The sequence below is a fragment of the Podarcis melisellensis genome (genome assembly GCF_964234715.1).
Source record: "Podarcis melisellensis genome assembly, chromosome: 9".
Classification (NCBI taxonomy): Eukaryota; Metazoa; Chordata; class Lepidosauria; order Squamata; family Lacertidae; genus Podarcis; species Podarcis melisellensis.
This window is the reverse complement of record NC_138541.1, coordinates 34,779,006-34,804,939: the sequence shown is the minus strand read 5'-3', so window position 1 is coordinate 34,804,939 and position 25,934 is coordinate 34,779,006. Positions and strand designations below refer to the sequence as shown.

The 25,934-nt window shown below is 42.9% G+C and overlaps 1 protein-coding gene and 1 long non-coding RNA gene across 3 annotated transcripts in view; one reads left to right on the top strand and one right to left on the bottom strand.

The window, feature by feature from the left end:
* LOC309378221 overlaps nt 1-9,017 on the bottom strand; it is a 33,083-nt gene extending 24,066 nt beyond the window's left edge. Inside the window, exon 1 of one of the 2 annotated variants that reach the window (XR_014171880.1) lies at nt 8,925-9,017. This is a non-coding gene — a long non-coding RNA (uncharacterized lncRNA). Of the gene's footprint in view, nt 1-8,598; nt 8,760-8,924 lie in introns of those variants that run through there. The other variant, XR_014171881.1, reaches the window with a different exon arrangement.
* A 249-nt stretch (nt 9,018-9,266) lies between these two features.
* Nucleotides 9,267-24,978, top strand: SETD7 (SET domain containing 7, histone lysine methyltransferase; the record flags this gene model as incomplete). The annotated part of the gene is made up of 8 exons (XM_081926180.1): nt 9,267-9,612; nt 17,431-17,560; nt 18,986-19,187; nt 20,775-20,964; nt 21,782-21,863; nt 22,575-22,692; nt 23,521-23,678; nt 24,798-24,978. The coding sequence occupies exons 1-8, from the start codon at nt 9,573-9,575 to the stop codon at nt 24,976-24,978; spliced, it is 1,101 nt and encodes a 366-aa protein (XP_081782306.1). The 5' UTR covers nt 9,267-9,572.
* Nucleotides 24,979-25,934: the final 956 nt, after the last annotated feature.

Sequence of the window (25,934 nt, the reverse complement as noted above, 5' to 3'; positions counted from 1 at the left end):
CAACTTGCCAGTTAAACCAAGTGAGGGTAGCCTCAGTGAGCGAAGACATGCTATGGCGGATGTAGAGGGAAGTGAGGAGCAGCTGGGGCTTGTCAATTTGGGACGGTAGCCTACCTAAGAGAAGGAACACTCTGATCCTAAACTTCCACTGCCTTGTGGGGGAACTTCGAGAGAAGACTAAGGAATAAACAGAAATCCAGAGTGGAGTCCCTAAGATGGTTAGATGTAGGCAATCCCTACAGCCAAGCTGGTGCCAAACATATTGCTCTGATTTCCTTCCTACCACTTCAGTGGGGCTAAGAAGGGGATCTTGTTGTCAGGGCAGCCCAGGACCCCCAGACACACTGCCCAGGACTGCACACTGGGGAGGTCACTTCAGTGCTGAAAATGCAGCCATTTTTCACCCCTAGAGGTGCACTCCATTGTCTCTCGACAGATGCCAACAACCTCACATCTCATTCTCATTCTCTGGCCACTCTTCAACTATGATTCTCCACAGTCATTCACTCTAACTCCATCCAAAATTCCATCACATTCCTGTGCCTTTCAACATTCTTCCAATCACTTTTCTGTTATGTGGGTTCTGTGATGGAAGGTAGGTGGGATATAAATTTAAAGTTAGTACATAAATTTATCTCAGCTGTTTATCAGTGTCTCCTGGTAAAAAACCAAACCAAGCCACAAAACATTTGATCACGCCTGAATTATTTTGAGTGAGCTGGGTTTTTATTCTAAATGGAGGCTGATTTATATAAAGTAAATTGTGCAATGTGAAACATCCCTTAAATGAGACTGCTTAAAGAGCAATTAAGAGCATCATCATGGCAAGAATGGCTCAAGTGATATGGGAAGCTATTCTGTAGTTGCTGCCACTAGGTGGAGCCATCACACATCATTGTTTAAGGATTGGGGAAAGGAAATCATAGTATTTACAGCTGAAAACTTTAAAAAGTGATGCCACAAGAGCCCGAAGTGTGGAACACACTTTAGTGAACGTGCAACTTTTATTATTCAAAAGAGCTGCTGCTCTAAGAATTCCATTCTCTGCAGGTGTTCCCCAGAACCAGGATATATTCTCAGCTCTCCCCCCCCCCCCACTATGGAAGCTACCTGTGCATGACTCCTCCTCTGCGCCCCAAAACCTTTTTACAACCAAAAGAGAACAGGAAAGGAGAGGGGGAAAGAAAAATAGCAATAGAAAGTTGAAATTGGGGAAATTTATAAAGAAAAGCACAGAGGAACTAAGGGAAAACACAGAAGAACTAAGAAAAACACAGAAGAACTAATAGGGCCCCCCTCCCTATAATTCTTTAGGGTCAAGAATATTTTCTGTCCCCATAGTTAGACACCAATATGCCCTCTCCCCCAAAAGTATAACTGAGAAGTTGCTAAGCCACCACCCACCCCACCCCATTATAACTGTGGTGACTAGGATTTGCCCAGAATGATTATGGTCCTTGTAAAATACAGTCAAGGTTCTGTTTATATTTCCTGCTATGGTATACTAGGGTTTAATGGAGGATCATCACAAAATAACTGCTCAAAACTGTGTGGTTATTGCCTGTAATAAGGAATTAATGCATTATTTACAACACTGTCCAGGGCACAAACTTAATCTTACCATTATACTGTATCTGACTGTGCTTCAGTTTGTCTGAATGCTGTTTGCCTCTTTTTAAGAAACAGCCTGGCTGCTTATTAAACCACATATCCCAATTACACAAAAACTTATTTCACACTGCACAATTTCTTCAAACAAAATGTGTCTAGTTAGAATAAACAATGTCCAGAACTGCTTCTGCTCCTTGCACCCGATCAAGAAATGGTTCCTGCTATTATTTCATCTCTCCCTCTTTACAGAACATTACTTTGTACATAATTGATTTTCTTATCCCTGAAGTTATGACATCTGGTACATGACTGTATCTTGTTTAGCACAAATGCCTGGTCAATAAACAGCTTTCCCAGCTCTTCTTTTACATAGCTCAGTTCCCAAACAACTTATGTACTTAGGTATTTCTTTCCTTAGGTCTCATAGTACAATTCTGTCATTAAAAAACAAACCATGGCACATACTTTTAATTCCTCTTTATAGTTCCAGTAAGAAACTTCAACTCTTTCATGCTTCCTGTAAAGCTGATAGTATTTATTGAGATGTTCTATTGTTTGCAATACAGTGGTACCTTGGTTTACGAACTTAATCCTTTCTGGAAGTCTGTTCTTAAACCAAAACCGTTCTTAAACCGAGGCACGCTTTCCCTAATGAGGCCTCCCGCCGCTGGTGCCCTTCTACCATTTGGATTCCATTCTTAGACCGAGGTAAAGTACTCAAACCAAGACACTATTTTGGTTTTGTGGAGTTTGTAAACCAAATCATTCTTAAACCGGACTGTTCTTAAACCGAGGTACCACTGTAGTTGTTTATAATTCCTTCCATTTTAGTCACAAGCCTAGCAAATCATGAGATCTACAATCAAATCAGCCTCCTCAGAACTTATACTCCCTTTCTCCTCATTCTATGCCACATGCCTTGGATCAGCATGTGTTAAAACATCTAGTTATAGCACACAGTTGGCAGTGGTTATTCTTTGGATTCATGGAGACTCAAAGCATTTCTGAAAACTGCCCCCAATGTTTTGTGGGTTTTGCACCCTGAAATAAGTCCTATAACCCTAACAAGAGAAGACTGTCCTGGCACTCCTAGTACTGTGCACAGTGCCAACCTTCCTTTCTGTAGGGTACTTTCAAGCATGATGCTCCCATGCTGATTTCTTTCTAAATACAGTACACAAAAACCGTTTGTGAACTTTGCCCCCCAACAACCTGAAGTCAAACAGCTTTCACATCAAAGTAGCATCCCCCTCAATATGTCCAAGCACCGAAAGAATTCTTTTCAGGCAATATGGTATCAAATGTTATGCTCACATGTCAAATATATTTTCTCTTTATAGATCTATGTTTGGATGCTTTAATTGAGATTCCTGCATTTCAGGGGGTTGGAATCCCTTCCTGCTCTACAATTCTATGATTCTTGTATTAAAGAACTTTGGTTCATTGTGGCATACAAACCAGGGCAGTATCAATGAAATATAATAATCAATACAATAAATAGCAATATGCATACAAGTTGTAGAATAGCACAATATACAAAAAATATATAGTGTAGAACATGTTTACTGTATATATGGTGCAAACATGCCTTAACTTGGAATTCCCATGCTTCTTCCGTTTGTGTTAACCTGCAAATGGTTTAACTATTCTGTTAAATCAAATGCTTTTTTATTTTATAATTTCCTTTTTAAAGATTTTATTAAATTCACTGGATTTTATGAGTCCTCTTGGAGGAACATGCAATATTTAACTTCACTGTGGGTCTATCATAGTTCTAATTAGCATAGCAGGTCAAGCAATGCACTGAAGGGACTGTACAGACATGGACATGGTTCGAATCCAAACCCATGTTTGGCCAAGAAGCACACTGGCTAACTTTGAACCAAAAGGCACCTCTGAAACTAACTTATATAAAATATATTGTCATGAGACTAGGGTTATACTCAATGGGATTTTGAGGAAGACACTCTGAATCAATGAATCCAATTGTAATAATAGTAATAAAAAGATGTCTAAAAAGTCATGTCTGCAGGACAAGCTTAGCCTGCCAGATCTGAACATAAGAAGAGCCCTGCTGAATCAGACCAGACTCATCCAGTCCAGTATCCTGTCCTCACAATGCCCCGTCAGATGCCTATGGGGAGCAAGCAGGCAGGAAAGAAAGGCTTCTGCAATACTAAAGAGTTGGCAAAGTACAGTTGGTTTGTTACCATAGGAATTAATGGTTGGATAATCCAGTCCTTTGTTACATCTGGCCACACCAGAGTGAATGTTGCACCAAGAGTCAAATGTAACTGACAGTGCAATCATGGACATGTCTACTCAATGGGGTTCAGTAGGGCTTTTTCCCAGTAAGAGGGTACATGGTTGCAACCCGAATCTCTTAGAGGGTTTTTGTGGTTCTCTTTACCCTGAAATGCAACTGAAATTCTGAATCTTCCTGAGCACTAAGAGGAACGGAGATAAGCCCATCTCAAATCTTACCACCTTCCTTACCTTCCGCCTAAACTTCCATCATGGAAGGACCTGTCCACTCCCCAAAGTGAGCAGTTAATCAGTGTGATGGGAATGTTGGAGGCTTATTAACTCCCCAAGCAGCAATGAGAGTTCATCTCTCAGAAGTGACTCTCTGCCCATAAACAGCCATTGTAGCTGGTCACAGTTTTTCCAGGAATGTTTGATGGATGACACACTGAAGTGGCTGAGCCACACTCATCAATTTGCCAGATGCCCCCCATTGAGCAGCTGAGCATAGCTGCTCAAAGCCCAGACTGGGATCTAGATTTTTCTCTCAAGTGTGAGGTTATTTAGACAAAGACTGCGAGATAGACTGGATTATTACAAACAGGGGCTGATCAAAAAGAAGCAGCAGAATTAGAAATGACCTGCAGCTGCTAAAAGAGGAGTTTAATTAATTTCAAAAGGAATGGGGTCCCAGCAACTGCCAGGACTTCAAAATTAATTGGTTTGGCTTTTAAAAGTACTTGCTAGGAACTGAGATAATGGCCACATTCTTTAAAGACGGAAACTGCAACAGAAGGTTCAGGTTGTGGATACAGGAGCACAAACAACAGGTACTATTTCAATGTAGGCAATACTAGCCCACCTGTTAGAGAAACTGATGCAATAGTTTCTCTAAAGTAGGGCAGCAATTTAGCATTTCCTGGACTCCACTTGGTTTCCTTACACCTCAGCTCTCCCCACCCTCTAACCCAGTGCTATGCTACTGCTAACACAATGGCAGCAAACCTCCACCTCCCTCTCTGCCTCCTCATTCTCATTTTGGGAAAGGTGGCCTAGGACAATGTCTGTGCCATCACCACTTTTCCAGGGTGGCTACACATTCTCTTTTAAAACTATTTAAAGGTTTAAGGTAACTTAGCATTGGCAAAGTATGAAAAGTAAGGGAAGAGAAGAGGCGTATATAAAGGTCCTAACCCATTGCTGCCATTGTTTATAGGGATGCTTTTCTATTATGACTTTCTTTCCAGACATAGAGCATGAGAATAAAAGAAGCCTAGTAAATGGGCTCTGGTGAGCTCCTGGGAAGTCTCACAGTCTGCTGCTAGGGTGGGAGCTTAAACTGTGCTTTCGGCACACTGAGTTTGCCATCACTCTCTATTCATCTGTACCAGTTATCTCCCATGTTCCTTTTCTCTCCAAATTCACTGCATTGGCAGGTGCCATTTCTCCATAGTATTATGAAGAAATAGCACCTGCCAACTCATTGTTATGGTGGGAGAAGTTTGTCCATCTCTCTTTTGCCTTCTGACTCGCCTCTCCTCTATGCCCTACACTTCACCTCATTTCTAAATCTCTTGCCTTTTCCCATTTCACCCATATAATCTTCACAGCAGATGTATTCTGTACTGCACGGGTTGGACACCACCAGCCTGTGAAACAATCTTGGCTGGACAGGTCTGTAATGCCTTAAAAAAAACCCACCACACCCACCTGCCACTCAGCCAATGTCATGGGGGGTGATGTTAGCTGATAGCCGGGGCAGGGTTTTATTCAGCACTGGCTGTGTGACCACTTCTCCTGAGGGTAACAGGTGCACACACAGCCAAAGCTTAGGGTAAGCCTGTTTGAAAGCTCTTTTGCAAACATCTCTGTGCTGCTCTTGAAACCTCTGTACTGGAGCTTAGACCTAGAGGGAGGAATATGCCTGGAAGAGAAGCCAAAATAAATTTTGTTCCCCCTTTCATAGAATTATGTAATTGTAGAGATGGAAGAGGCCCTGGGGATCATCTAGTCCAACCCCCCTGCAAAGCAGGAATATGTAGCTGTCCCAAATGGGGATCAAACCTGCAACCCTGGCATTATCGGCACCATGCTCTAACCTACTTTCCACAGCCTCAACCTCTAAAAGAATCACTTACCCATCCCAGAGAGGCAGCTGCTCCAGAGTGTGCTGGAAATGAAGACTATCTGGCCCAGAGATTTAGGATTCTAACCAGGAGTTGGCAAAGTTGCAATCAGCAGAGAAAGCCCTCTAACCCATGAGTATAATATCTGTAGAGGAAGTAGTTATGCTTACATGAAGAGAGTTAATAAACAAAATGTCTCCCTCTTCTTCCCCATCCTGCTTCCAATCTTCTCCATAGCTTTTTTTGAAAAACCTAATGGAACAGCTGTGTAATTTTCCCAGGTGTAGATAATCCATCATCTGTATAAATTGCTCAACCACTATTGTGCTCTAGCCATTTCCTTCTCTATAATCTCTCCTTTCTAGGACTAGTAAACTCTACTACTTCTACCCTTCCCTTCCCAAAATGTATTGCCTGTATATCTTTCTCCCTCCCCGCCGCCCCTCCCTGCAGCTTGGGCAATCATTATCCACAGTACAGTGAGGGGGTATTTAACGCTTTTTTCACACACAATGGTCTCACTGCAAATCACACACCCCCCTTCTCTGAAGCTGTGAGGAATGCAACTGCCCTTAGAAATCTGCAATTGGAGCTTCTTTTTCACTTCTAGCCTAAAGCAGAAAAGCAATGATTAGGGTACTGATAAATCATCCAAATTGGGAAATTCCCCATGTGGAAAGTCTACTTTGCAGTTCTGCACAAAGTTGGCAAGAAAACTCTCCGCACACAGTAGGACCAATGGACATAACAAATCTCTGCATTGAGCCGCTGCCACACAGGCAGTCTCCAGACTGTCACTACTTTATGGAAGGGATTCAAGCACATACCATAAATGTAGGTCTGCATAACTAAAGTGAATTAAAATGGCCTGTTGCCCCAGAGCAGAGGTGGGGCACCTTTTGGCCTCACCTGTCCTCACCCCACCCCCCAAGGCACCTTTGACAGGTGGGTGGACAACCCAGCTGATGACTGACAAGTGGGTTGTCCCACCCACCTGTGAAAGGCCCAACTGGCTTTTGGACACTTGGGAACAGCAGCTTGGGAAGTGCTGAGCCCAAGGGCAGGCAAAGCTGTTTTCCTGCAAGGATCAGCTGTGCAATTGAGTTTCCCATGGGGAACTTGGTTGCTCAGCTGATCCAGCAGTTGCAAAGTCACTGCTCATTAGCTGACAGGCAGTGACTTCTGCTCTGCTTTCTGCTGGGGTTGGTTGCATGCCAGTTGTGTCCACACCATACATCATAAATGACTTTAGGTATGGAAAAGGTATATGTAGTTTGCAGGAAATGGCCTTGTGGGACAAACTGGGACCCATGTAAGGCCCAAACCAGCCTGTGGGTTGGAGGTTCCCCACCCCAGTCTGAGTGCAACAAAGTAGCTTTAAAAAAGAATGAGACTTTTTGCAATTTGGAAAGTGAAAAGGAAAAGCACTGAAAAGTGTGGGAATGGATGGTTATCAGGAAGATGTATAAACATGCTGTAAGCCACAGAGGTGTTTCTCAGCAGCCTTTATGTGGCTCATGTTAATTCCCAGAAACGAGGTAGGTAATGAATATATCTGCTTTTAGGAACTGAAGTGCCCTTCCTATCCTGTGGTAGTTGACAACAATGGTACAATGGTGCATTGTACAAGGACAGATAAAGCTAGGAAGCTTAAGCTCTTCTTCAACTTTGCTGCTCAGTTTTATTTTTGATGGGAACTAGGTCTACCAGGAAAAGCACCACTTAAGGGAAAGTGAAGTAATATTTCTAACTGGCACAGGAGAGGGATTCTCCTTAAAGCATGTGTCATATATTGGCTGCTGGATAAAGTGTAACTAAACAGATGAATGAGTATACTTCAGTTAAAAAATAGAAACTATTTGCAACAGTATAGAAGGGGAAGGGGGTGGTGGTGGTTCATGAACATATTTTGTTGTGTATTGTTTAAAACCCAGATAAACATGCTTTTGTTTGGTTAATGACTTTGGTCCAAACCTCAGTTTCCTATCAAATTGCTTCTCCTTACCCAATGGGCAATGACTAGACTAGAGCATTGGGTTCAAGTGTGCAAAACCTCAGGTTCAAAGTGCTGGAGAATGGAAAAGTAACCTTTCAGATTACGATCTTATACACACTTAACTAGAGCACAGTTGGATTTATTCTAAGTAGATATGAACTGATTTTGCTGTACACATTGATCCAATGGCTATACATTTCCTCTGTAACATCAAATGTTTGCCACAATAAGAGACAAAGTACTGTGCTAGGAGGAGAGCTGGAATGACCTAGAAAGACATCTTTAAAGACCTTTTGCTCGCAGCCAGAAACAACGTGAAAAGCCAGAAGCTTCTCATGTAGTTGGCCAGTTATTTTTTTTAGAGGACACCTAGTCTGGCCTGTGCTTGAAGACCTCCAAGAAGGGGGACATGCAAACAAATCGCATTCAATATTTTGTTTCTTGGTATGTTTATATCCTAGCTTGTGTTTATATATGTGTGTGTGTGTGTGTTTATACACAGAGAGAGAGAGACAGACAGACCCAGTGACACTGGTACCAGATACATCATAAATGTACTTCCATCAGTTTATACAATATAATGAACAGCCTTATATAGTATAATGAATGTGCAGATCTGACCTTTATGCTTGCGATACAAGGCTCCATTCAGAAGCACCCTATGAAAACCGGGCTCCAGTTTATTACTTCTTTCTCACTTCAAGGTTGAATCTACGTGGCTATTGATTTATATACCTCCAAATTCGCTCGTTTGCTTCGCCAGTTACCGTGCAATCCTAGACATGCTGGGGGTGTGTGGGGGTGTGGGGGTGTGTGTTCTTTTTTTATCATGTATTTTACCATGTGGTGTTTTTGTGTTGTGAACCGCCCTGAGACCAGCTGAAGAAAGGCGGTATGCAAATTTGATAAAATAAAATACTCAGAAGACAACACCACTGAGTGCTTACCCAGTGGGGCTTAGTCCCAGGAAAGCGGCTCTAAGAATGGGCGCCTCGGCCCATGAGGCGCTTCCTTCCGGCTCCTCTCCGGCGTGTTTCTGCAGCTGGAGTGTGCGCACGCCTTTCCGCGCACGCTGCGCTGCGTGGCGCAACCTAGTCCTTAGTGAAGCCCTTCTTTCCCGCCCCGAGTTTCCTTCCCGCGCGTGGATACCAGGGAGACTCTAAGCAGCGGCGGCGAGACTGGACCCTCGTGCTCCGCGAGCGTTTGGTTGCGCGCGCTGCCGCGGAGGGCCGGCTGCGTCGGGCGCCCGCCTCGCCTGTTCCCCCAGCTGCTGCGCCGGCGGCGGGCCCTGCTTTTGGGGCTGCGCGGGGAGCTGTCAGTCAGGGAGCAGCCCCAGCCCAGGGTGATGTCAGCGGATCAGCTGCTCTATAACAAAGCGCCGAGCGCCGAGCGTGGGGAGACGAGCAAGCGGGCGGCGACGCAGGCACTCTGCTGCGGGGTGGCGGCCCCTCGCTCGCCTTCGTGGGCTCTCGGGGGGACACAGCGGCAGCCCGCCGCCCTCTTCGGCCGAGTGCCGGGACGCAGACGAGAGCGCGGCGGGCGCGCTCCCGAGCAGGGCCAGCCGAGCCAAGGAAGTCGTCTCTCCGCGCTGAGCCATGGACAGTGACGAGGAGACGCTGGAAGAGACCGTCGAGGGTAACTGCGTCCCTTAGGCCTGAGGGGAGGCGGGCACAGCGTCTCGGGGCGGGGGCGAGGGGGAGCAGGGACGGGGGTCTCCGAGGCGCCTTTTTGCGCCGGGGCTTCGCGCATCTCCGCGTCGTGACGGTTCCGAGGAGCCCTTTCCGCCGCCGCCGCCTTTCGTGGGGGCAAATATGGTGCCTTTCTCGCCGCCGCCTTTCTCCCGCTTTTGTTGCGGTGGCTTGGCGGGCTGGTTGCTGTTCTCCTTCGTGGGACACGAGGGAGCGGGGAGACCTCGGGAGGAGGAGAGCAAGCGCGCGAGGCAGGCTGCCGCGAGCCCGGAGCTGGGAAGTTGGCCGGAGGCGCGTGGCTCGGCCTCGGCTGCAGCTTTGAGGGAAGCCAATCGCGCGAAGAAGCGCGGAGCGAGCTGCCCTCCCAAATAAGCTCAGACAGAAATAGCTGCCCCATCCCGGTCTGCAAGCGCTTGTGCTCTTCCTCTTCCTCCAGGAGATGCGTGATAGGTGCGGAGAGAGCATGTCAGGTCTTCATGTTGTTACCAAGTTTGATTAGAATCACTGGGACTCTTTATTCTGAGATGGGGAGGAGACCTGTGGTCTTCCAGATGTTGTGGGGCAACAGCTCCCCTAAGCAGCAGCCCACAGGAATGATGGGAGTTGTAGTTCAACATTTGGAAGGCTACAGGTTCCCCACTCCTAGGTAAATGTGTGATTGAGGGGCCAGTGGGGGTCTTTCCACAATTTGACCGAGTGTTGAAAATATGTGAATGCTTGCACAATCTTTCTCTGTTCTAAGGATAATAATTTTAATCATTCATTAATTGTGTTTCACCACAAGGGTCTTAAGGCCACTTGCATCCATGCAACAAAAGGATACAGAAACGTACATGCAATAAAATCCAAGCCTACTCTAAAGACACATAAGTATCTAAAAAGTTAAGATATTCAGCCACTTGTACCACTATAATGGGACGCAGGTGGCGCTGTGGGTTAAAGCCTCAGCGCCTAGGACTTGCCGATCGAAAGGTCGGCGGTTCGAATCCCTGCGGCGGGGTGCGCTCCCGCAGCTCGGTCCCAGCGCCTGCCAACCTAGCAGTTCAAAAGCACCTCTGGGTGCAAGTAGATAAATAGGGACCGCTTACCAGCGGGAAGGTAAACGGCGTTCCGTGTGCGGCTCTGGCTCGCCAGATGCAGCTTTGTCACGCTGGCCACGTGACCCGGAAGTGTCTCCGGACAGCGCTGGCCCCTGGCCTCTTGAGTGAGATGGGCGCACAACCCCAGAATCTGTCAAGACTGGCCCGTACGGGCAGGGGTACCTTTACCTTTACCTTTTTACCACTATAATATTAAAAACAACACACTGGGTGAAAAACAACCCCACCCCTGCAGGAGATGAGAAAACATCAACAATAAAATGCCTGGGAGTAAATAATAGTTTTTGCCTGTCTCTGATAATATGACCATTTTAGTTCCAAGTGGGCCTTCCTAGGGAGAGCATTGCATAAACAGGGGAGTCACTACTGAGAAGACCCTCTAACAGTTTCTGTATTCCTGCAAGGGGACACTTGCAGAAAGGCCTCCAGACAGACTCATATGGGTAGATATGTTCTGCAAGGTCCTGAGCCTTGAATTCAGCCCAGAAGCCAGTGCAGTCATGCCAGAACCAATGTTATATATGTTTGGTTCCTATTAATAATCTAGCAGCATTTTCTGCACCAGCTGAAACTGTCTTTCAAAGTCAGGCCCACCTATAATGCATTCTAGCAATGTAATTACAATTTGCATTGTCAAAAATGTTTTCAGCAACCACAAAGGCTTAATGAAAGTTGAGCCTTTTCATGATGCTATCATTGCTTGATTTATTGATCTGGGGCTTTATGAAATGTGAAAAGATGCATGGCTAAAATGGCAAAGCTTGACTAGCTTTAGTGCCCTGGTTTCTTAATTTCCTGCTTTTGGGCCATTCAATAATATTATAGATCCACATCCATGGAAAATATTAAAATGTGTATCCCTTGGAAATTGTTAGAAAGGGTAGATAGATGTTCGGGGTTTTTTTCCCTTTAATCTTTCTGGACAGTGGCATAGTTTTTCAACTTTGTATATTCGTCTTTGAACACTGGAAATAGTATTGTAGAATCATAGAATCATAGAGTTGGAAGAGACCACAAGGGCCATCAAGTCCAACCCCCTGCCAAGCAGGAAACACCATCAGAGCACTCCTGACATATGGTTGTCAAGCCTCTGCTTAAAAACCTCCAAAGAAGGAGACTCCATCACACTTCTTTGGCAGCAAATTCCACTGTCGAACAGCTCTTACTGTCAGGAAGTTCTTCCTAATGTTTAGGTGGAATCTTCTTTCTTGTAGTTTGGATCCATTGCTCCGTGTCCGCTTCTCTGGAGCAGCAGAAAACAACCTTTCTGCCTCCTCTATGTGACATCCTTTTATATATTTGAACATGGCTATCATATCACCCCTTAACCTCCTCTTCTCCAGGCTAAACATGCGCAGCTCCCTTAGCCGTTCCTCATAAGGCATCGTTTCCAGGCCTTTGACCATTTTGGTTGCCCTCCTCTGGACACGTTCCAGTTTGTCAGTGTCCTTCTTGAACTGTGGTGCCCAGAACTGGACACAGTACTCCAGGTGAGGTCTGACCAGAGCAGAATACAGTGGCACTATTACTTCCCTTGATCTAGATGCTATATTGTGTTGTGTCCATAGATTTTGGTCCTGAAAGGATCCATGTAGTTCTAGTGTGGCATGTAGAATCAATGCAGTGTATTGTATGGGCTGCTTCATTTGTGGCATGCAAATGAGCAGCTATGTTGTAAACCTGGCACTATTAAATTTGGAAATTATAATGGTGTTGGCGGCCAGAGATTTTCTCTTTAGTCCAGCGTGAAGTATGCTTGGCTGCCGCTGACTTAATTCCTATGTTGACTACATTTAAATGATCACTTAAATTCCAAGGAGTAACTCAATTCATTATTGAATTCTGCCCCTAGTTATGTGTAAATTCCATTGAAACCTATGTGGGGGTTGCCTGTGCACAGTTTGTGGGTGGGACTGCAGCTGTATTTTGAAGCATTTTTTTTCCTATGAAAAAAATAAACGCTGTAAAAATGCGCTCTATTGTTCTCTAACAAATAAAAGCAGAACAGAGCTGCTTGAACAATTGTACTTGGGTTACAGTCAACTGTGCAAGCTAAGGCAGAGGTCCTGCCTATAGGAGGGATTTGGTAGAAGAAATAGGGGCCAGAAAGCAAAATTAGCAACACTGAAGCTGAAACTCAATTTTGATTTATAATATTTACCAATTTGAAATTTTTTTTCCACTCCAGATCCTTGTGGCAAACTTTAGGATAGAAATTGTGAGATATTGTATTGAGTGCTGGTAATCTAAAAACATAGTGATTGGAGCTGTGGAAAGATGTTGTCTTTTGTAAATATTTAATTATGTGTGTTTCAAGCGCTTACACATGAATACCGAAAGTAAAGGTACCGTAACCATATTGGCCCATTAGAAAAATCCCTAAAGCCCTATTAGGACAATACTTTTATGAGTATGATGACATTTCAGTTGGCTTTTTAATTATTTCTCCCTAACAGGAATTTTGTAATTTCAAGTATTATAGTAATATGTAGCTTGCTTCAACAACTTACATATAAAATAGGTAAAGGTAAAGGTACCCCTGCCCGTACGGGCCAGTCTTGACAGACTCTGGGGTTGTGCGCCCATCTCACTTAAGAGGCCAGGGGCCAGCGCTGTCCGGAGACACTTCCGGGTCACATGGCCAGTGTGACATCGCTGCTCTGGCGAGCCAGAGCTGCACACGGAAACGCCGTTTACCTTCCCGCTGGTAAGCGGTCCCTATTTATCTACTTGCACCCGGAGGTGCTTTCGAACTGCTAGGTTGGCAGGCGCTGGGACCGAGCAGCGGGAGCGCACCCCGCCGCAGGGATTCAAACCGCCGACCTTTCGATTGGCAAGTCCTAGGTGCTGAGGCTTTAACCCACAGCGCCACCTGCGTCCCCTATAAAATATGTCATAATATATATATGTTTTGAGCATTCTTTCTGTAGTGTAGATCTGAACCTTGGGGTCATTGACTAAATTGGGAATCCTTAATATTTCCATTTGGTTTGGACCCTGGCAGCTCCCCTTTGACTCCTATTCTTGCCAGGAGAGCTTTATTAGTCAACAGGGTTTGATTCAGAAGTGCAACAAAACTGCAGAAGTGACAGCAGAGTTGGAAATATGGAAGGGTTGATGGGCAGTTGGGTGTATTGAAATTGTCCTGGTGAGAAGCCTGATACTGGCCTTACAACAGGTGGGGCAGAAGAATAAATTATTTCAAATGTGTGCATGCCTGTGCATCCCCCTACCCCAAACACACAATATCTATGTCTGCAAGTCAATGCAGTGTTGGCTTATTCAAGCTGGATTCAGGCTCCCCACCCCCACCCCACCCCCCAAAAAGTGGTATAATAGACACTTATGCAATCTCTGTTCATTTTTAAAAAATCTAAATAGTAGGCCAAAATAAAATAATTATGCAAGTCATGGGAAATGATGCCTTTGTCACATCACCAAGACTCTTAAAATCAGTTGTGTCTTTTTAGTTCAGAAATCAAGTGGCCCTAAGTTGCCCATATCAGAAATTTGTTTTTCTATGACCCTATCCAGCTCTTAAAGATTGCTATTCCACCCACCCTACCCCATCATTTCACCTCTCAAAACACTCTTTTTTTGCAGCTGCAGTTTTAAGCTGGGAAAGGGAAGCTTCCATTTGTGAGAATTTATATATGTATTTATGTGTGTAAGTGAGCTTCTTAATTGCTAATGATTCAAAACCATTTTGAGCTATTGTAGAGCCCCAGCCTTAAACATGAATAGCAGTATATCTGCCTATGGTGGTGGCATGGCATTGCAGTAGTGCTGGTGTGCAACAGGTTTTAGGACATTACACTAGTGTAATTAATGACAAAGTGTGTCCTAAGTACTCTGATTCTTCTGCTACTGCAGAAGACTTTAGGAGTGTGTGTGTGTTTTGAGAACAAACATAATTAACTGACTTTCATTGGCTGTAATAAGAAGAAAATAATAATGTTGTTTCTGAATGTTCAATTCACCACACTTTCCTCTTGCTGCAAACACAGAATTCAGTTATTTCCTTCTCGGGTAGGAAATACATTCTGGTGTGTGTATAGTTCAACAGTGAGTATCATTATTTGCAGAGATGAGATTAAAACAGCAGAATGACAGACATGGCTGTTTGGGCTCACTCATTCCTAGTTTATCAGTGCAGCTTGCGTCAATCTCTACACCTTGACATGGAAGTGTCATTTGATTGCCTGCAGGCCCCTTCGTTCTCACCCACCCTGCTTGTTGCTATCTTGTATTTGTTATGATCTTGAGTTCCAGAGGCTTTAAGCAAAATCTGATCAAGGTTTCGAATTTGCTCCTTAACTAAGGCTATATACACATTAACTTAAAAGTTTTGAATCACTCCTTTCCTCCCTCTCAATCTCTCTCCCTTCTTGCTCCCATGCCATGGCCACTTTTGCTGTGCAATCTTCCTTCTCAGATGTACACACCAGCTTAGCTGCAGCATTAATAAAGCATACAGCAGTATTTCTCAATAAACTATAGGATGGAGACTGATTGTGGCCATCTGCACATGGGTTCAGACACCAGTGGTCAGATCACAGTGGTTCCAGAGTAAACGATAATGTGTGCACAGCCTAAGAGGCTGATTCCAAGCCTGCTAAAAAGCAAAATGGAAAAATAATTCAGTGGTCTGAACGAGACTGTGTGGAACAAATGTCAAGTTCGGTTCAGCCACTGCAGACTGATATAAAGTTACAAGTGAGCTTTGCCTGAGGACTGACAGTTACACAATTTATGCTTTCTTGGATGGCTTGTGCGACCCATTCCTACAGATCAGCCAAGTACCAGTACTGGAGTCCCTGTAAGAGTCTTCTAAAACAGCCTGTGCTTTTGCTGTCTGTCACAAACTGTGAAGACAGATATTTGAACGCATGTAAAAATGCTTGAAGCTTAATTGGTTCTTATTTCTTCTCCTCAAGAACGTTAACCATTTCATGAGGGAACAGTTGTCTCAAGTATGAGAAGCATATAGGTTATATGTGGATCAAAACACATGTATCCCAAGTTTTGTGGTGCTGCAGGTTGGGGTTAGGGTTTCTGGTTTTGTATGACCAAGCTGTGCACCAGGGAAGGACAACTAATAAACACTGCAGCAGCTCCTTAGCAAAACTAGCTGTAGTTCTCCTCACTGTAGTGCATTTGCTAGTGCAAAGGATGACAGCAGGTCTCTAAGCAGAACTGATGGAGTCTCCTGCTACGGCTTCACGAAACAGCTGTTGCCAGATGAGAGAAGGGAGATGCAATGGATTTGGCCCCTCACCAGGGCGACAGAGCAGCCCTACATCCCTTCCTTCTGCTGCAGACTGATGGCATGGCCCATACAGGCTATGGAATTTCCTGTAGTCAAGGAAGCTATGTCAGGCATGACTCTGAGTTATAGCTGACGCTAAATAATGATGGGAGTTGACTCATCACCTATAACCAGGCCAAGTTGCTGGTGCAGAGGAAGAGAGCCTAGCATCTGGCTGGCTGCAACAATTTGGGGACTAGTGGCTTAGCTCAGTGGGTTAGAGCATGGTGCTGATAATGCCAAGATTGCAGATTCGATCCCCATATGGGACAGTTGCATTGTAGAGCGTTGGACTAGATGATCCTCAGGGTCCCTTCCAGCTCTAGAATTCTATGGTTCTATGAGGTGATGGTGACGTTAAGGGGCACCTTGAGTGTGAGGGTGATGCTACCAGTGCTGATGGTTCTTTATCAGATGTTGAGGTTGTGCAGTACCACACATGTTATTCTTTAAATATTTATTTGTTTGTTTTCAATGATACAACAAATATAAAATCAAAACAGAAGACATGTGTTATGATTCTATACCCTTCAGGGTGAAAACCTGCTCTGGTATAGATCTGGACCCTTCTCAGGTGAGAGGTGGGAGAAGAGAATTAGATTGTCCCATGGGAGTGGGGCATGAGTTCATGAGTGCTTCAGACATTAGGAGTGTATTTTATATATATGCTTGGCAGTGACCCTTTGTATGTGAGTTGTGATATTGTTGGGTATGAGTGGTTTTTGTATACATGGTAATGTTTGAGGTAGTGAATTTTGTGTGAAATGAAGGTGAGTGAACTTGGACAAATGATTGTATATGCATCGTGGTGTTTGGAATTTTGCATTATACTACTTTGTAGCACTCTGATCTTACTTATTTTTATACTGCATTATGTTTCTGTATATGTACATTCTTCATGTATTTTGTTTTGTGAATTTGACATGGTTCTATTGTACTGTACTTGGTGTGTCGGTGTGTGAATAAGTTCTTGAAGCTTCCCAGCTACGCAGAACACTGGCTGGCTAGTTCTTAGGACAATTGCACAACTCTTCTTCAGCCCCCACATCCAGAATAGTGTTTTAAGTTAAGAAGGGGAAGGACAAAGAAACAATTAAGTTAATAAATATGCTGGCTATCTGAAAACAAGGTTTCTTAAAAGTGAGTAGTTTGGCCAAAGCATGGAGGGTAAGGGCAGTAATCCATGCTGATGTCTGAGCCAGGATTGTGCAGCAGTAGAGGAACAGAGGCTGAGTTAGGAGTCGGAGCTTGTGCTAAAGCAGAAAACCCCACATCCAATCCACATGAAGGTACATCTGAATGAACTCTTGCAGTATCATTATCTTGGTCTCACTGGCCTCTTTTCAATTTTTATTAGGTGCACTCGATGATGATGGGATGCCGCACGGGTTCTGTACGGTCACATACTCCTCCACAGACAGATTTGAGGGAAACTTTGTGCATGGAGAGAAGAATGGCCGTGGAAAGTTCTTCTTCTTTGATGGAAGGTAGGCATTCCTTTGGGTATAGCTTTTTGTTTGTTTGCTTAATACTTCAAATATTTTTATAACTTTGTTTCCCCCCCCCCAGACTATGATTGTGAAAATAAGACAAAGTTAATACGTCTCCTACCATACCTTACCTTTGCAGTTCACTCTGCTAATGCTGTTTGAGTAGAGCAAGAAGGGAGAGACACTGAAAGGGAGGGAAAAAAGCTGTTCTAAACTTCTCCCTCTTCCATTCCTCAGCTGCCTCATTAGAGCCCTGAAACATTCCATAGTAGCTTCCCGCAATGTATTTCACTCCTGGTACCATGTGTTGTCTTCAACACAAAGCTCCATGTCCAGTATAGTAATTATATGTACAACATCCATCAACGGATGTAACCTTCTCTCACTGAGCAAGATAACTGACAGGCTTGCTCTTAAGGTTCTAGTCACCTTAAACATACAGTAATAGCATGGGGTGTGCACACAAGGGAGACTGTAAACAGGAGAGAGGATGAAATCTGGAAATGGGGGTAATCCGTGTGCAAGGGACAGTTCAGAAAAGTAAGGAGGCGATGGAGGTAGAAAGGGAGTGATGGTGAAAATGGGGGTGCAAGAAAGGAGGAAGCAGGTGGCATCGGAATGGGGTTGAATATGAAAACTGACATGAAAGAGTCTGAAGAATGCAGGGGACAGTGACTTCATAATTGGGCAGAAGCTAAAAAGGGCACTTAGCAATACAATGTATGGGAGATGTATAATATGAGGTTATGGGGGGGTTGTGTGCAAGGGAGGTTGCACAAAAGGTGGGGGAGGCATAAGCATGGAGGTGAAGGTGAAAGCAGGGGGACAAAGTGGGATTGCACTATAGAAGAGAGAAGTGGTATCAGAAAGGGGGTTGGGGAGAGGGAAAATCAAGCTTAATAGTTGCATGGGGTGGGAAGGGGGAAGCGCTAAAGTGTTAATGTGGGGGGAATGGCAGGTGGGTTGGTAAGCAGAGCAAGCAGGGGTTTAGCCTCCTGTAAAACATTTTTTAAAAATCAAATTAAAAGGCAACACACATTTTAAACACTTCCATAAAGAGATTATGAGCAGTGATCTGCAAGTATATAAAGCCAGTGACAGTAAAACTCGAGATGTTAAAGGCTGCCCAGAAAAGAAATGTTTTCAACTTGTGATGAAAATGAACTAGAGAGGAAGCCTGACAGATCTCCATGGGTACAGAATGCTAGAGTCACTGGGCCACTACCAAGAAGGTCCTGTTGTTCACTTACCTGAGATGATGGTACAGAAGGCAAAGTGGCTGAGGCTGATGTTGAAGCCCAAGCAGTTCTGCATTGTGGGGAGAGTGTCCTTAAGGTAATGAGACATTTTTACTTTGAGAACATTTTGCAAAATAACCTAGATACTCTTGATCCCTGTGCCCTACCCTTTTCTCGTTACCAGCACATTAGAAGGCTATTATGTGGATGATGCTCTGCAAGGCCAGGGTGTATATACATATGAAGATGGAGGGGCTCTTCATGGCACTTACGTAGATGGAGAACTAAATGGGCCAGCCCAGGAATATGATGCTGATGGGCGACTGATATTCAAAGGGCAATACAAAGATAATATTCGATGTGGGATTTGTTGGATATACTACCCTGTAAGTACGTTGGACATTTTCAAATACGCAAGGTGGGAAATGAGTTATAAACCTAAATGGGGAGGTGTGGCAGCCAAGTAGGGGATGAAGTGATATCTGACAAATGGGGAAGACAAATCCTGTTGCGTTGCTGAGAGAGGCAGCTGGGCTGCATAACTTCCACCTGCAAAGGAGAGCAAAGGGTTGTGATTTGTCAGCCTGCCAGAATCCTAGCAATCCTTTTCACACTTGTGGTGGTTGTGGCTTCTCATAATTTGGATGCTGGTGCAGCATGGTAAGATACATTTGGCTTCCACAAGTTGCTGCTGTGTGCAAACTGTGTACATGAGAGTAAAACACACCATGTGCCTTTCTCAGCCATGTGCATCTTTTAAAAGATTTAAGTCAAACCTGTGGGGGGCTTTGTGGGTTTTACTTTCCATTCTAAGAGAGGTGCTTTTCTTCATAAATACTTTGCTGAACATAGTTCTCTACTGTCTTTAATTTAGAACCATTATAGCAGGGTTGCTTCTGGCTTTCACAAATGAATAGCTCTATTCAGGCCACTCAAGCTAGTGACACTTTGCCTAAATAAATACTGAATAGTAACTATGTACATGCTTTAGACATCAGTCTGCTGTAACAAAATGTTCTGAACTCGGAAGCCAGAAAAAAGGATTCAGTGTGCTTTTAAACATCTATAATTTTGCTGTCCTCCCCAGCCCCCAGCCCCCCAAAGGAGGGAGGTCAAGGTGACTTCTGTGTAAAATGTGTGTTTATAAATATCAGCATTTAACTGGATAATCTTGGGAAGTTAAAAATATATATATAACTTACTAGACATGACTAGAGATGCAAAGAACCTGTTTAGAGAAGTGTCTGTTCTGTGCTTTTCAATAAAATAGTGAACAGGCTGTCACAATCTTGGAGATGAAGCTGTAATGGATCTCCAACAAGGCTCTTAGGATTTTTATCTTTGGTTCACAAAACCCCAAAAAAACATTTCCTCTGCAAGTTATCTATCTATCTATCATCTATCTATCTATCTATCTATCTATCATCTATCTATCCATCCATCCATCCATCCATCCATCCATCCATCCATCCATCTATCTGTTTATGGATTGAAGAATACTGTTCAGTTATTTTACTGAACATTTGGTTTATGGTTAATTTGGCTGCAATTTGTTTGGAAGAGTCCTCACCCCCTTTTTTGTAGAAATACCCTGGATTTATACAGGGCTTTGTTATAGCAGAACTGGATTGCTGGAATAAACACAACTCACTGAGATCTGTACAGGGTAGCAAAAGATAAGAGGCAGCAGGAAGTGAGGTGTAAAGAACCTAAGCTGCAGCTGGTACCTATGAAACAAAAATATTGTTACTTTTGGGTGGTATCCATCTAAATTACACCCGGAGTAGACTCATTGACATGATTAGCTTTGGTCCATTAATTTCAATGGGTCTTCTCTGAGAAAAAGTTAGTTGGATGCAGTGCAATATCTGTGTTGCTATTGAAAGGTTTCAAAAATGTGTGTGCACACATAAACATTTCCCTCTTAAAAAGGTGCGGCATTTATTGTACCAATATTAATGCTTCTCATTCAGGATGGTGGTCATCTGGTTGGAGAAGTTAATGAAGAGGGAGAGATGACTGGCGAGAAGATAGCCTATGTGTACCCTGATGGGAAGATGGCCTATTATGGACACTTCATAGATGGTGAAATGTTGGAAGCAAAGCTGGCAACTCTTGTATCCGTAGAAGAGGGGAAGCCACAATTTGAAGTGCTGCCAGGCAGTAAGTTCTCCTTGATGTGCAAAATGGTGTTGTGTAGCATGGCTTCCACACACCATTTTGAAGATAACTTTGAGCAAACAATGCTTTCAGTTTTTTCTTTTTTCACATTGCTCCAATTTTGTTCTTGTGCCAATGCCCTCCACTCTGCAAGATAGAATTACTAAAATTAGAGCTGCCATGGTGTGTTGACAAAATGGATTGGAGCGGGTTGTACACTCCGAGCCAGAAGAAATATAAGGGATGGTAGTTTAGGGTTGCTTCACATTACATTTTGAATTTGGACCTGGTATGCAAAGTATAAATACCATATATCAGTTGAGACACATTTTACTTTCCACTTCCTTTGGTAAAAGGTAATGAAATTGGGTCCCAGGTCTATATCAATTGCTGCTGCTTTTGATTTTGTTAAGGAAAAGTGTTGGTGATAATATGCACTGACCACACATCGTTGATGTGGGGTGCATGCATTTTTAACTTGGCTTTACATTTTCAGGGGGGAAATATAATGTTAAAGCACTGTTGGGAAACGTTATTTCTAGCATGTATAAACCTGAACTCATATTTGTTACAAAGGTGACTGAATACTGCTTGCAGTTTTGAGGAGAAATGAAAATGGTGAAAAAAAATTATGCAGAGCACTGTTTTATTATATAGTAGACAGACCTAAATACAATATCTTTGCTGTCTTGTTTTAAAAACTTAATTTCCTTATGGTGTGTTGAATGCATAACACTTTAATAAGAGAGAGACCTGCATCTTCATCTTGATTGTCCGTTAATTTGTGTACTTTTTTTGTTTTGTTTTGCTTTGTTTTTAGGCCCAGTATACAGTTTTGATAAATCTACTTCATCTTGCATTTCTACAAATGCACTTCTTCCTGATCCTTATGAATCGGAGAGGTAGAATAATTTATGTGTATCGTTTTGCCTCCTTTCTTAAATATTTGCAAAGAAACAATTTAGTTGTTCTGCTTTGCATTTTAAGACAGCATTCAGCAACACTTTATTCCTTTGAATTGCAAACAGAATTACTTGTGTGCAAATGACATCATATTAGCTCATTAATTTGATGGTTATCTTGCATGAGCTTAATTGAATTTAAATGTTTTCCTAAAAACATGAATTGGTATGAAAAATCTGTAACTATTAGGAGGAAACTTTTATATTTCTTCTAAAAGTGATTTTTAAATGAATTTTTAAGTACAGTAGTGAAAAACTGTGATACTGTACTAAAGTATTTCTTTGTTTAATATATCTCTCAGTGGCTACAAATAACTGTTTCTCCACCCACCCCCCGCCTCAAAAAACATTGCAGTACTTTTCTTTGGCTGTTCAGAAGATGATCTTCAATATACATAATCAGGATTTGGCAGGGACAGAAACTTGATGGGACTCTGCATTTTGTTGGACAAAGCGCTGATACACTTTTCCATTTTTCTAAACACAGAGGCTTTGTCACATTTGACACCTGTGCTAGTATTTCTTCCCATGGCCCAAAATTAATTATCTTAAATTTACATAAACTAATAAAATAGTTTTCTAAAAATATTAGTGTATTACAGAGTAGTAATAATGACACTGTACCTTCTTTTTACTCTTTCCTTTCATCAGGGTATATGTAGATGCATCTCTCATTTCCAGCGCAGGAGAAGGGTTATTTACTAAAGTATCTGCTGAGGCTGGCACAGTTATGTCCTTTTACAATGGCGTACGAATTACACACCAGGAGGTAAAGTGAAGTGAGAACTTTTCATTGCTACTTCTGAAACACTTTTTGGAAACATTTTTGTTGCTTGTTCACCTTGTTATTTCAAAAATCTTCAGTATTCATCAGGATTAGGTAAAAAAAGTGTCATATGATGCATGGTCAAGGATCCTGTAGTCATTATGGGATCTCACAAGTATTTGAACATCCAAAGGTTCTCTACAGAGAATTGTCTTGTTAAAAGTGTATCTTGCTTCTCAGTTTCTTTAATATCAGTCCAGCAAGCCTTAGAAAATTAAGAATGATTTTGTTTACTCGATTACAGATTTCAGTAGGTATGCCACAAGTCTGCTGTAAAACTCATTTTTATTGTGTAGAGGTAATGAAGCAGAAAGGGCAAGAAGTTAAGGCAACTTACTATGGTCAGGACTATTGGAGTGGCATGCTTTCCTTCTCTTAAATTTGTTTCCTAATAGAGTACAGTGGTACCTCTGGTTGCGAACAGGATCCGTTCCAGAGGCCCATTCGCAACCTGAAAGGGACGCAACCTGCATTTGCGCACGCGCAGGTCGCAATTCACAGCTTCTGCGTATGCACATGACGTCATTTTGCGCGTCTGTGCAAGTGGCGAAACCCAGAAGTAACGCTTTCTGGTACTTCTGGGTTGCTGTAGGATGCAACCTGAAAAGATTTAACCCGAAGCGTCTTTAACCTGAGGTATGACTGTACTTGCAAGCGTAATTGAATACCACTGGTCTCTCTCCTTTAAAGCATATAACACAAGAAAAATCTGCATTGTATCTTCAGTCTGACAAAAACACAAAGTTGACACTGCAACAATGTCTGTTTTAGGTGGATGGCAGGGACTGGGCTCTGAATGGAAACACAATATCCCTTGATGATGAAACAGTCATAGATGTACCGGAACCCTACAACCACGCAGCCAAATACTGTGCCTCATTGGGGCACAAGGCAAATCATTCTTTCACACCAAATAGTGTCTATGACTCGTAAGTATTAAACTTGTGCTTTATGAAGGTGCTGCTTTTCAGGTGTCAGAACTGTATCTGCCAATGCGATAGCAAATGATATCAAAGGATCACTGCAACCACAGCACTATATCAAGCAGGTGGGAAAAACTGATGAAAAATACAGTTGAAAGCAAGGGAAGCATTCCTGGAAAATGGCACTTATGCATCATGCTCTGAGTCAGGGGTGGCTAGCCCTGACCACCCACTCCTGAAGATTTTTTGGGGCCCTCCTCCTAAAAAAACCCTACCATTTTTTTTAATTAAATGGTTTTTAACCGAATTTAATGAATGAAGATAAATTATTTTAAATGGTGTAGAATTGCTTTTGGGAGACCCTTTTGGAAGGCAGACTCATTAACTGTGCCCAGTTGTGTGCTTTGTTCGTGCCCACGTTAACATGTGACTCCCAAGGGTTGATAATAGGTGAATACAACCCTCTGTTCAGAAAAGGTTAGGCACCCCTTATCTAAGTGGAAAATCCTGCATGAGCCACAAACATTTTGCTCGGAGGTAGGTGGCAGGATCTTTTGTTGAAGATGCTGAGGTGTATCTTCATAGTTTTGCCTCTGCGTTCAGCAGTGGCCCTACTATGAGTCAAGAGAGCTGTTTCCGCTGCCCTCTGTTCTTAGTCCCATCCACTCTCCTGTGTTATCCACAGTGGACGGACTGCCTAACTTTTTCCAAAACTTTTGTTGTTGCTATTTAACAATATTTTGCTGCTGGCTAAATATCTCTATTTGGTTTTTTGTCGTTGAAATACACTGCAGACGTCTGATCTCCCTGGAGACCAAGAGATGTGACAATAGACTGCTCTGCCTCCTTTCTTTTAGCAAATGTTTTGTGCCACTGGGGAAGTGGCAATTCTCTATTGATTTGTTTTGGATGTTGTATGTGATGCCAATGAAAGTTTTATGATATGAATATTTTACTGCAGAAAAAAAGTGGTCAGCGTGACTCCTATAGTGTTCTCTGGTAGTGCTGCATCACCTATATCTAAAAAACACACAGGATATATGTAAAGCTTTCAAGAAAATGAATACATTGTTTGGGCTTGCTGAGTTTCCTTTTTCTGACTGTGTATGCTTCCTTCCTTTCTAGGTTTGTTCATCCTCGTTTTGGGTTGATTAAATGTATCCGCACTATTAGGGCTGTTGAGAAGGATGAAGAATTAACAGTGGCTTATGGATACGACCACAATCCCATTGGACAAAATGGGCCGGAAGCTCCAGGCTGGTATCAGGTGGAACTGAAAGCCTTCCAGGCTACTCAGAAGAAGTGACAAACGTACAGTTTCCCTCCTCACAATGGATCTATGCAGTACCCTTGATACTGATACTGAAAACCAGGACAGCCAGGGTTTGTCTATGGCTGTCCTGCAACCCTTCACTCCGTGCCAGAGAGGGTTTATTTTCCCTAATAACAAGTTTTAACCTTTAAGTTCAAGCATTTTTTAAAAACTTAGCTAGTGTTGTAAAAAACTATTCAATATGCCATACAAAGCAGTGTGATTATTTGGCAACCATTCTGTATCATATGCAAAGTTGCCAAATTCTAGGAAGGGGGGGGGAATAGGGTGTTTGGAGTCCTCCCCTCCCCCCCCAAAAAATACCTAGTAGTTATTGTGCAGCTGCATTTTGTACACATGCCATTTTGTGATGGTAATAGAACTGTGCTGTTTTTAATATTCTAGAAAAGGAGCATAATTTTTGCTCTCAAAAAACCTTTGAGAATATTGCTTTAGAACAATTTCTATCTTTGGTGCACAGAAGGCTGTCCTTTGTAGATTCCCTCTCTCTTAACACTGTCATTTCGCTAAAAGACAAACACTTTTAGGAGACTGCACAGAGGTTTAAACAGCAATGTGGGTTTTTATGGCTCTGCGGACAAACTGTTTTAAGAAATGTGCCTATGAAAACCAGAGCTAGTATGATTTTAATTATGATGTTTGCACCTGGGTAATTTCTAGATGACTTTTTTAAATATAAAGTTGAAATGTGAAAGAGTAATTTATAAAGATATGCTGATGATTATAATCAGCATAAAAATAAGTGAATCAAGGTTGTACCATGAGGTTTTTTTGCTTGCTAAACTTTTTTCCTTTTCTTTTTCACCCCCTTTCCTGTCTCTAAATGGTTGGGTGGGAATCCATCAGGGTAGATTTATTTTGATACATAGGTAAACAAATAACTGGAAGAAAACGAGTAATTTAAAGGTTAATAGCAAAAACTCCAATTT